Source organism: Rhinoderma darwinii, chromosome 1 (genome assembly GCF_050947455.1).
Source record: "Rhinoderma darwinii isolate aRhiDar2 chromosome 1, aRhiDar2.hap1, whole genome shotgun sequence".
Classification (NCBI taxonomy): Eukaryota; Metazoa; Chordata; class Amphibia; order Anura; family Rhinodermatidae; genus Rhinoderma; species Rhinoderma darwinii.
Genome location: NC_134687.1, coordinates 188,007,260 through 188,019,358, shown reverse-complemented (window position 1 = coordinate 188,019,358; position 12,099 = coordinate 188,007,260). Strand labels below are relative to the sequence as shown.

The 12,099-nt window shown below is 41.7% G+C and overlaps 1 protein-coding gene across 3 annotated transcripts in view; it reads left to right on the top strand.

Moving 5' to 3' along the window:
• The window catches only part of SMARCAD1 (SNF2 related chromatin remodeling ATPase with DExD box 1), a 102,131-nt gene that overhangs the window by 61,520 nt on the left and 28,512 nt on the right, over positions 1–12,099 (top strand). For all 3 annotated transcript variants that reach the window (XM_075860659.1, XM_075860660.1, XM_075860661.1), the window contains exons 10-16: positions 7,388–7,590; positions 7,791–7,881; positions 8,346–8,445; positions 8,774–8,833; positions 8,913–8,988; positions 9,362–9,497; positions 11,558–11,695. In XM_075860659.1, the coding sequence (XP_075716774.1) occupies positions 7,388–7,590; positions 7,791–7,881; positions 8,346–8,445; positions 8,774–8,833; positions 8,913–8,988; positions 9,362–9,497; positions 11,558–11,695 (804 nt within the window). The remainder of the gene's footprint in view (positions 1–7,387; positions 7,591–7,790; positions 7,882–8,345; positions 8,446–8,773; positions 8,834–8,912; positions 8,989–9,361; positions 9,498–11,557; positions 11,696–12,099) is intronic.

Sequence of the window (12,099 nt, the reverse complement as noted above, 5' to 3'; positions counted from 1 at the left end):
CGGTCGTCGCCTAGCAACACTTCCGCAAATCCGCAAACTGCGGTTGACAGACGGAGTTGTACCTGCATTTTCCACGGACCCATTGACTTCTATGGGCATGTCCGCATCTAATTTGCGGGCCGTAATAAGACATGTCCTGAGTTTTTGCGGCGCGGACATGCGGGGACCCGTGAAAACACGGATAGTGTGTATGGGCCCATAGGAATGAATGGGTCCGCAATTCTCCCGTGGGTTTTCGGGGAAATTGCGGACGCAAAAACACATTCGTGTGCATTGGGCCTTAACCTGTTGGACATCCCAAAGGATTAGCATAAACTGTACATCTATGGTACCAAAGCGTAAAATAAAATCCATATTTATATTGATTTCACTAGTTGATATCACATTACTATATTAATGCATTAGGCATTACCCACCCTCCTCCGTCACATTTTATAAAATGTTTAACTGCCTGTGATGGTTTGTATTTCTATATTCTGTACTTAATAGAGATCTCAGAGGTTTTGTAGGTTTTATTCTCAGACTAAGGCCTCATGCACACGACAGTAGAGATGTGCACGGCCGTGATTTTCGGGTCGGCCGGGGGCGGAGTGTCACCCGCAAATTGCTGGCCGTGTGCATTATTTCCTATGAGCCTGGAAACCACGGTCGTGTGCATGACCCCGTAGGAATGAATGGGGCTGCAGTTCTCCTGTGGATTTTCAGGGGAATTGTGGCCGCAAAAGCACCTAACGTTTTTCACGTCCGAGGTGCATCCATGCTCAGCGCTGCGAGGCACGATGCCGGGCGCGATGCCACGCACCCGACATAGTTGAGTCTATGGAGGGATGCGTGATGCGCGAAAAGAACGGACATGTCCTATTTTCGCACGGACCATTCACACGGTCCATTGAAACTACGGCTCTGTGAACGGCCACATTGAATTACATAGGTCCGTGGGACGGCCGCTGTTTCAACGGTCGTCCCACGGACGTTCAACACACTCGTGTAAATAAGCCCTTATTGTGACGGTGCAGTTCAGCTGTCAGGTGTAATGTTTAAAGGAGCACGAAACCAATTTTTTTTATTTACACCTGTGTATGTAAATAGGGTAATGACTGGCTGCTAACAGGGAACAATAGGCCAACCATTATTATCCATTCCCCACCAAACTTTACAGTTGGCACAATGTATTCAGTCAGGTTTGCCAGATTGAAGAGTGGAGTTACGAATTACCCTTTTCTATGTCCAGTGGCAGCTTGCTATACACCACTCGTTGTGGTGCACTTGCTATACACTTGGCATTGTGCTTGGTGATTGTAAGGGTATGTTCACATGGCCTATTTTCAGCCGGCTCAAAATGTGGGGGCTGAACGCCTCCAAACATCTGCCCATTGATTTCAATGGGAAAAAAACGGCACTTTGTTCCCACTGGGCATTATTTTACGTGCCGTTTGTAAAAACAGTGCATAAAAAAAGTGCATGTCACTACTTGAGCAGTTTTTCATTGGGTCAATAGAAAAACCGCTCCAAAAAAATGGCCGTAAAAAAACACACAAAAAAAGAATGCTTGATGCTTAAATGGCTGAAAATCAGAGGCTGTTTTCCCTCAAACAGATCAGTATTTTCCAGCTGTTTCTTGTTAAGCGGTTGAACAATACCCTAAGGCTTGCATGCTGCTGCTGCCCATGGAAATCCATACCATGAAGCTTCGCTGTGCACCGTTCTAGTGCGGATGGTTGTCAGATATGGTTTGGAACTCTGCAGTTATTGAGTTAGCGGAGTGTTGGCCTCTCTTATGCACAATGCGCCTCCGCAATCGGCGACCCTGTTTTGTCAGTTTTACGTGATCTGCCACGTCGTGGCTGAGTTGCTGTGGTTCCTAAACTCTTCCACTTTGCAATAATACCACAGAAGGGAAGAAATTTCATGAACGGACTTGTTACAACTGTGGGGTTTTATAACCGTAAAACCACGCTGGAATTTACTGAGCTCTTCAGAGTGACCCATTGTTTCACAGATGTTTGTAAAGACAGACTGCATGACTAGATGCTGGATTTTATATACCTGTGGAAATGGGACTAAATGAAACACCTGAATTCAAAGATTAAGAAGCGTGTCCCAATACTTTTTGACCAAGGGGGGGGGGTGTGTGTGTGTGTGTGTGTGTGTGTGTGTGTGTACACAGATGTAGCCGTCTTTTATCTTGACTTTTAATGCATTAACATCGTGGCAAGATCCTTTATCTTGACTTTTTGAATGACATTTCAATGGCTTTTGTTCGCTAGCACGCTGCAAGTGATCAGTCGAGATAAAGGTGTATGTGTGTGTGTGTGTGTGGTGTGTGTGTGTGTGTGTGTGTGTGTGTGTGTATACTGTGAAGGAAATAAGTATTTGATCCCTTGCTGATTTTGTAAGTTTGCCCACTGTCAAAGACCTGAACAGTCTAGAATTTTTAGGCTAGGTTAATTTTACCAGTGAGAGATAGATTATATTTAAAAAAAAACAGAAAATCACATTGTCAAAATTATATATATTTATTTGCATTGTGCACAGAGAAATAAGTATTTGGTCCCTTTGGCAAACAAGACTTAATACTTGGTGGCAAAACCCTTGTTGGCAAGCACAGCAGTCAGACTTTTTTTGTAGTTGATGATGAGGTTTGCACACATGTTAGATGACATTTTGGCCCACTCCTCTTTGCAGATCATCTGTAAATCATTAAGATTTCGAGGCTGTCGCTTGGCAACTCGGATCTTCAGCTCCCTCCATAAGTTTTCGATGGGATTAAGGTCTGGAGACTGGCTCCATGACCTTAATGTGCTTCTTTTTGAGCCACTCCCTTGTTGCCTTGGCTGTATGTTTCGGGTCATTGTCGTGCTGGAAGACCCAGCCACGAGCCATTTTTAATGTCCTGGTGGAGGGAAGGAGGTCGTCACTCAGGATTTGACGGTACATGGCTCCATCCATTCTCCCATTGATGCGGTGAAGTAGTCCTGTTCCCTTAGCAGAGAAACACCCCCAAAACATAATGTTTCCACCTCCATGCTTGACAGTGGGGACGGTGTTCTTTGGGTCATAGGCAGCATTTCTCTTCCTCCAAACACGGCGAGTTGAGTTAATGCCAAAGTGCTCAATTTTAGTCTCATCTGACCACAGCACCTTCTCCCAATCACTCTCAGAATCATCCAGATGTTCATTTGCAAACTTCAGATGGGCCTGTACATGTGCCTTCTTGACCAGGGGGACCTTGCGGGCACTGCAGGATTTTAATCCATTACGGCGTAATGTGTTACCAATGGTTTTCTTGGTGACTGTGGTCCCAGCTGCCTTGAGATCATTAACAAGTTCCCCCCGTGTAGTTTTTGGCTGAGCTCTCACCTTCCTCAGGATCAAGGATACCCCACGAGGTGAGATTTTGCATGGAGCCCCAGATCGATGTCGATTGACAGTCATTTTGTATGTCTTCCATCTTCTTACTATTGTACCAACAGTTGTCTCCTTCTCACCCAGCATCTTACTTATGGTTTTGTAGCCCATTCCAGCCTTGTGCAGGTCTATGATCTTGTCCCTGACATCCTTAGAAAGCTCTTTGGTCTTGCCCATGTTGTAGAGGTTAGGGTCAGACTGATTAATTGAGTCTGTGGACAGGAGTCTTTTATACAGGTGACCATGTAAGACAGCTGTCTTTAATGCAGGCACCAAGTTGATTTGGAGCGTGTAACTGGTCTGGAGGAGGCTGAACTCTTAATGGTTGGTAAGGGATCAAATACTTATTTCTCTGTGCACAATGCAAATAAATATATATCATTTTGACAGATTTTTTTTAAATGTATAATCTATCTCTCACTGGTAAAATTAACCTAGCCTAAAAATTCTAGACTGTTCATATATATATTTTTTAAAACACTACACAGATGTGAGCAGAGACTAAGACCTAAATTTTAGATTCGGTAATTACATTATGGGTCACTCCTGGTTCTGAAAAACAACAATAGTGTGTGGTTAAATATACTTTAGCTTGGCTCTTTCTCGATGATGGTTTGACCTACAGTTATATTCCCTGGCTTGGGCTACATTAACACGAGGGTGAGCAACCTCGAACGTAAAAAATTGCAGTTTTTCACATCTGAGGTGCACACATGCGGGGCACATTATCACGGATACCCCATAGACTAGAGCCCATGGAGGGATGTGTGAAAACACAAAAAAAATAGGACCTGTCCTGTTTTTTTCACGGACCCTTCACATGCTCTGTTGAAACAACGGTCGTGTAGTCGGCCTCCTTGAAATACGTGTCCGTGTGATGGCCGTTGTTTCAATGGCCGTCACATGGGCGACTTATACGATGTGGCGATCTTTAATTTGACTCTGATTACTTGCTTCAGCGTGATATCACACTACAAAACCCACTGTGTATTTAATGTGTTAATAGTCAATCAGGGGAAGGATCAAACTGGTCAAAATCTGACCCCGGCTTCCACTTGAGGGAAAAATGGAATGTGAGTTGTGGTCGTGTACGCAATTGGACATCATAGAATCCATGCTGTAATGTGTACCCTGGTTGAAGATGGATATTTCTATGTATACCCTGTTCAGTTTTTTGGCACTAATTTTTGATGTGGACACCGCGTCTAAATCGGTGCAACAAAAGGTTCGAAATCACCCCCCATAGATCTCAAGGCAGAGGCGTTTCTTTTCCCCCTGGCGGCTTTTAGCTGCTCACGGGGGGAAAAAAGTGTCATGACCTTTCTTGTCGCGGTTCTGCCTCTGATTTCCCGTTGAAATCAATGGGAGGCTGAAAAAACCTGTGGTGCTAAATTCTGAGCGTTTTTTGTCCTGCGGTCCTTGCATTAGCTTCAATAGCCGCGGGCGAAAAATGCAGCACAAATGCGCAGGCAGGTCAAAATCTGCCTCCAAATTGCTGAAGGAAATCTGAGGCAGATTCTGCCTGCAAAAAGCTGTGTGTGAACAGGGCCTAACTTTCTCAGAAAATTCTGCTCTCTGGTCCAAACAAAACTAGCCGAATTATAAACCAGTATTGAAGGTGTGAGTGAATGATGAAAACATGACGTGCTCTCCAATCCCGGCAACTTGTGAGGTGCCGATGGTTTAACAAAGGCCCCCAGTTCTGCCATGCTAGAGGATTGCCTGTCCGTGTAACGCCGCCATGGTTTAGTCAATCATTTAATTAAGTATTAATGCAAATGTACTAATCATACTTTTTTTTTAATGTACTCAGTTTTTTGTCATGTTTTTAATCCTTTACAAATCTTGTGCTACCTGGGGATAACCGAAAAAAGCTGTAAAAATTCTTTGTTAATTGAGGATGAATGTTAAATTCTTTTACGTAGTATTCAACCATGTGACCTCCCCCCCCCCCCCCCCAACCCCTCTATTTTCTCTGAACAGCTAAGGAATAAATGATAGCTTCCAGCTAAGAACTTCAAACCTATTCACCATCTGTGAGGCTAATACAGCAAAGCACTTAAGTATCCTGTCAATGTAACATGTCCTGGCACACAAGGTGGAGCACCGAGCGCTGGTTAGAGATTCCGCTCCTGTTCATGTAATGTCACCAGCTATTGTAAAGGGTTTTCCCCAGCTTTCTGACTATCAGATAAGCTGGTAAATAGCGCTATCCCTGAGAGCGGGGTGGATTTCAGGAAGATTACTGGAGAGGTTGAGGGCAATTTACTTAGAAACTCTTCATAAAACCTGCCACCTTCCAAAATAGTACAAGATAGATGTTTATATGTTTACTTCCATTGTATGTGCTACAAAAGATTTCCTTCACATAATACTAGTAGTAGTAACACGTCAGATGACCTCTATTTATTTGTTAAAATTCAAGCATATCCCACAACTGAAAAAAATACATTTATGTAAATGATTAGTTTTCACCAACAATAACAATTTTTTTTAAATAATCCTTGAGTGCTTGATGCGTTCAAACTAGGCAATTTTTCCGAGTGCTTGTCATAGTCTAGATCTTCTTGCTATGTGTAAATGGCCATTTTAGTGGTCACCCTTTTCCCTGGTTCTTAGAGTAGTCCTTCCTGTTGTCAATAAATCCTCAGCCTTTCTCAAAGTACTTTATATTCTTCTGTACTCTGTTCTGTGCTTGCCACTTCCATCACTAAGGTCTAATTCATGTACGATGCATAGACGTGGTCCCCAAGCAGTGGTTCAGGAGCCACATGTGGCTCGCCATAGGATTCCCGAGTCCTGATCATATGAGCTGGCTACAATAAGGCACCCCATTAACAATATTGCAGACGTATCCTATCCCCAGGAAAAGTGGCACTTTAGATGGTATGATACCTATTTTATTTTGGAAGTCGTGTTGTAAATATGCAGTCGCACTTCTTTAGCTGCTCCGTGGCTATTGGAAATGAATGAATTCCTTGGGCTGGGTTCACAGTGTTTTTTTTGCAGGCGGAAATTCTGCAAATTTTGCTCTGCCTGCACGCCGATTTTCACTGTGTTTTTCAGCCGCGAGCATTGAGTGCTGCAGGCAAAAAACGCTGCGAAATACGCTTTCTTTGCCTCCCATTGATGTAAATGGGAGGTCAGAGGCGTAAACGCCCGAAGATGGGGCAATTCCCATTTTCCCGCGAATCTGTTTTTCTGCTCACGGGAAAAAAAAACTCCTCCGCCTCCCATTGAAATCAATGGGAGGCATTTTCGGCCATTTTTTGGCGCAGTTTCCGTGTCAAACTCTTCAATAAACTCAGTATGGACTCCCCCTTATGCTCCCTGGGCTTGCTGACCTGCTGAGTGCTAAATTTCACACCAATTTATTTATTTGCAAATCTTTGCATTTTCTTGTTAGCCCACGTGTAAATACGTTTTTGGTTTGTTTTTTTCCTTTGATATTAGTCGTCTGTGGCTCCCAGCCATCACTCAGGGTTGACTGTTTACAATATACAATAGGTTAGGGGTCATCTGACCTCCTTAGTGGTGGAGCCTAGTCCGTAGAGCTAGTGAGATGTGATGGTGTGTATGGTCATAGTACTGAAGGCTTATGTTAGAAATGGCTTCTAATGACCTTTGCTACTTCACACATCATAGTAATGTAAGGTAAATTGTCTGAATAATAGTTATTGCTTTGCGGTGTCCATTTTAGCGCAAAATACCCACTCCGCAGTTGTCTTCATATATAATGTATATGATACTTTTCTCATTGGACCAAAACTATGTAATCTCACCCTCGGACTATATGGCCAAATAACGAGTGATTAATATGTACATGTTTTTAGTCCTACAAGTCTGGGCAAAAACATAGACGTTTGTATGAAAGTATGCAACAGCGCCACCTGCTGTCTAAGTGAGGTTGAAAACAAATCTACCGCACTTCCAAATTTCAATCGACATTATATAAAAAGTTATTTTGTTTTCTATGCAGCTAAATAAAGTAAACAAAGTGAATACACTTTCAATAGACCTGATTTGGGACTGCAAAATATTGATCAAAGAAAGAGAGGTGGTTTTGAAACTTATGAACAAATGCCAAGATATTTCAAGGAAATTGCTGAAGCAAGTGACACATATCACGGAAGATGGAGAAAGTGGATGGAATGTACAGCAGCCGTCTATTCTCAGCAAGAGGTACATTCACTGACCATACCGCGGATAATATTAGTGGTGTATGTATTATAGTATTGTTGACAAAATATCTAATGAGACGTGTTCTGTTTTGGGAAAGTTATTGGCAATCGTCTAGGAAAATGTTTTGTTTTTTTTGTTTTTGTTTTTTTACTTTAATAAGTTGACAAATTACTTATTGACTTTCTTATGACTCTTTGCAGCCTGGTGCTCAAGCCTTATCAGAAGATTGGTCTGAATTGGCTCGCTCTCCTGCACCAACATAAAGTGAACGGGATTTTGGCCGATGAGATGGTTAGCATGGTTTCTCTGCTCTTCAAGTGTATTCCTGCCTGATTGTAAACCACCTTGCTATGTTATGGGGTCACTGTGACGTTATAACATTTCTGACGTGTTTGCTAGAGCAAAGGGGAATAAACGCTGGCTGTTTAGGCTCTAGCTTTTCCTCATGTGTTGGCCAAGGACAGCAGATACACTCCGGTTTTCAGCTGACCGGTGCCAAAGGGGAACAGTGCTTGTGTTCAACTGTACTATGAATCAACATGTATAGGGAGACTTCAGGTCCTAAATGACCAATTCCATAAGCAGCAGGCTATAGATGAATTGTCATCACGCATGTATAAAGAAGTCGTGTTTTTTTTTTGTTTGTTTTTTTTACTGCCGTCTTGCTTTTCTAATATCTCAGCTCAATAATTCCTTACATTTTGGTGGTAGATTTATTTTACGCCATTAAAATCTTGTTATCCATTGCTTTTTAGGGTTTGGGAAAAACGGTTCAAGCCATAGCATTCCTTGCACATCTTTACATGAACTTAGACACCGGCCCACATCTTGTGGTTGTCCCGGCTTCCACATTAGGTTAGTAGAGACCACCTTTGTTTCTGGGAATAAGCTTGGCAGATTCATCTTTGTATAACCTAATTAAGTTGTAATTTGCATCAGTGATGAATGGAGACCTTCTATCTTCGTACCGTTCATGGCTCGAATAGTGGACTTAGGCTGAACGATACTATTCGCTGCAGATTTCATGCCATTCAAATAGTCCAATCTATGACCAAATCTGCATGTCATCTGCAGATTGATTCTTTTTATTTTTTGGGGGGAAACTGAAATCTATCCCAAACAAGAATAGTAAATCTATATATTAATAATTCATTTGTGCTCAACCTTTTTCTTTATTTCAAAGATAACTGGGTCCGAGAGTTTAATCAGTGGTGTCCAGATATGAATATCTTATTATATTACGGTATGTACTTTTTTTTCTTCATACTAATTTACAAGCCTATGTTTGAATTTTAAGCATTGATGTTGTGTTTTTCGTGTAGGTTCTCAGGAAGAAAGAAGACATTTACGCTATGACATCTTGAATAAAGTTATAGAATTTAATGTTATTGTCACAACGTAAGTTTTACTAAACATTTACTTTGACTTACAGTAATAGATATAGGGTGACCTCTTGTGGTAAATATGCCACATTACAGCCTTCTTCAACCAACCTTGCTTTGTTCTGACCTAAAATAAAGAGACCATTAAATGTCAGAGCCAGCAGGTACCTTGTAAGAAAATGTGGATCATGCGCAACCGCTGCTGATCCGTTAATAGAAAGCATTTCTTTGTCATTTAAAAGCAGTGAGGGATTTATTTCTCCTAACTTTAAATAAAAGTTGTTTGCTCTATGAAATAACTATATAGTAGTTTCGTATGATTGAAATCACTTTCTACTGAGCTTTTTCCTCACGTTTGAAAGGCTGTAAAACGGCTTGTTTGTTTGCAGGTACAATTGCGCAATCAGCAGTGCTGAAGATCGCAGTTTGTTTCGGCGCCTGAAGATCAATTATGCAATCTTTGATGAAGGACACATGCTGAAAAACATGAGTTCCATTCGCTATCAGCACCTTATGACTTTAAATGTAAGTATCGCCCAACGTGCATCATTTTTAAGGAGACTTTGTGCGATGCACTTGTAGCCTCTTGAGTCTCGCCATTAAACAGGCAAGGCCATTCTGTTGATTTATTTCATTTCTTTAGAGGAGCAAATCTTAAGTTGAATGCATATTAAGTGTTCATGTCTCCAATAAATTACACTGCTCCGACAAGCATGGTTTTCAGTTGGCCGGTTCATATTCTGTTCTATAATACATCAATGTCATAGAAAGAAGCTGCCGTAACTTGAAGCACTTCCAAGCTGTTTTATCCGCATTAATCTGTAAATACTAGCGCTCGTACAGTACTATATTTACACTGGCATTAAGCATTGATCTGTTTTGGAGTGGGTAATGGCTTTTAGGGACAATGAAATATGAGGTTTCCAATTAACTTGCATGTTCATGCTGCTGTTTGAAAATGTCATCGACTGCTTCATATTTCTTGGCTTTTTTTTCTGTATTCCTGTTAGAGCTGCTAAAAGGGCAGTTATTTTTTTACATGACGTTTTTTATTTTTAATACCCACTTTTTTGTGCTTTCAACTTGAAATGTTCATAATGATAGGGCGATTTAAAGCAGAACTAAACCTAAATGACAAAAAAATGAATTGGATTTTTCTAGGCTATAATGTCACATTCTGAGGAGTTTAACCCTTTCATGACCAAGTGTCATTGATGCCACTGTGTCCATGTCAAATTTTCCATTTCTGATGTGCGCTTCTTTAAACGATAATCACTTTGCAACCACTTTAAATATCCTAACTTTTTTTACTCTGTTTTTTTTTACAAGACTTATGAGTGAGTAAAAGACTTTTAGTACCTTATTTGCCGAGATAACGCACACACTGGCTCCATTATCTCTGGGCAGAAGCTGATGGAGGGGGAGGTGCCGACACGGGGAGAGAGGAAAGAGCAGACTACTTCATTGTGAGCAGAGCTGCACTTCGTAACTTTAGTTCCATAAACAAAACAAAAAACACGTATGTTTTATGAAACGAAGTCAAAGTTCTGTCGGCACTTGTAGGGAGAGCCGACCCACAGACTAGTGCAGAGCTGCTCGCGCTGAAACAGCTCTGCACTCATTAAACCCCGATGCACGCTGCAAAACGTTTTATTTCTATATATATATATATATATATATATATATATATATATGCGCTAACTGCACGGGGCATCGGCAGTTATAACGTATATGACAGTCGTGAAGGGGTTAATGTTTCTGGAGGTTCTCCGAACCCGAGATACGCAACTGAAAGTAGTGATCATGGGGGCAGACCCTCCTCTCCTCATTCTAATATTGTTCTATAAAGGGAACAACTGCTTGGAAAAGGGACAAAAAAAGACTTGTATAACCATGAGCAGGTGTGCAGTCTGCGGGGAGTTTGAGCCCTGGGTAAATGCTTGGGCAGCCTCCTAGTCAGAAGCCAGGGCACAAAGTCCTCCCTAAACTTTGATAAGGGAGACCGTTGGTCCTGGCATAGAAGATTAGGAGCCCCCTTTTCAGAGAATGCTTGAAATAGAGCAAATCCTTGTTCAGTTTTTTGTGTGGCACTTTCACTTGTTTTTTTTTTTTGCTAAGTTAATGGTTATTTCCATTTAAGGCATTTATGGCATATCCATTGGATAAGCCATAAATGTCCGATAGATGCAGGTCTCCGTTCTGGGAGCTACACCTATATTGAGATCTCGGGTAACCAGCAAGCGGGCTCCGCTATTTCCACAACACCCTGCCTGGTTGGGTCAGCCGCCTCACCAGGGGTTTGTTGGGTGATTGATGCAGAAATAGGAGCGCTGTATTCAGCAGGCTGTAATTGTCTAGTCTAATGTAGCTTGTTGCGTGTCAGAGGGCACCATAATAAAATAGACCACTTGCATTGTGTGCACTGTTTTGGCTATTTCATAAACCCACCGGGGGCTAATGCATGGCCATAAAGCAATGAATACTTTATTACTTTTATCTGTGCATCAATTAATATTGCATTAGACATTTGCCTGTGAGATAGTAGTACATATAGTTCTCAACAAGTCTCCATTTTGCCCAAACAGGCCAAGAATCGTTTGCTGCTCACTGGAACTCCAGTCCAAAACAACCTGCTGGAGCTGATGTCTCTTCTGAATTTTGTGATGCCACACATGTTCAGCAGCAGCACGAGTGAGATCAAGAGAATGTTCTCTTCCAAAGCGGTAATGTCAAAATAATTGTGTAGAAAGCTAAATATTAGTAGCGGCGTGCTTGTGATACTGGACTATTTTACACCATGGCCCTCTTCACATCTGCGTTGAAGGCTTCGCTATTTCATCCGCCAAAATGACAATCCCAACGGATTCAGGTTTCTGTTACTTTTCGTCATGTGACTGATCCAGAGCTTCCGTGTTCATGAACTAAAGAGAGCACCATTATACTGGCAATAAATGGCTCAATGCTGAGGATGCACCAACCAGATTAACTGTATAATCCCACAAATTTACAATAATTCACTTTAAATCAGTGGTTGCATACCTTTTGTCTGAGTTTAATTTTACACTGAACATTTATTAACATACTGTATCACGTTTTATCAACCCCTTCCCGTTCGGTGCTGTATATC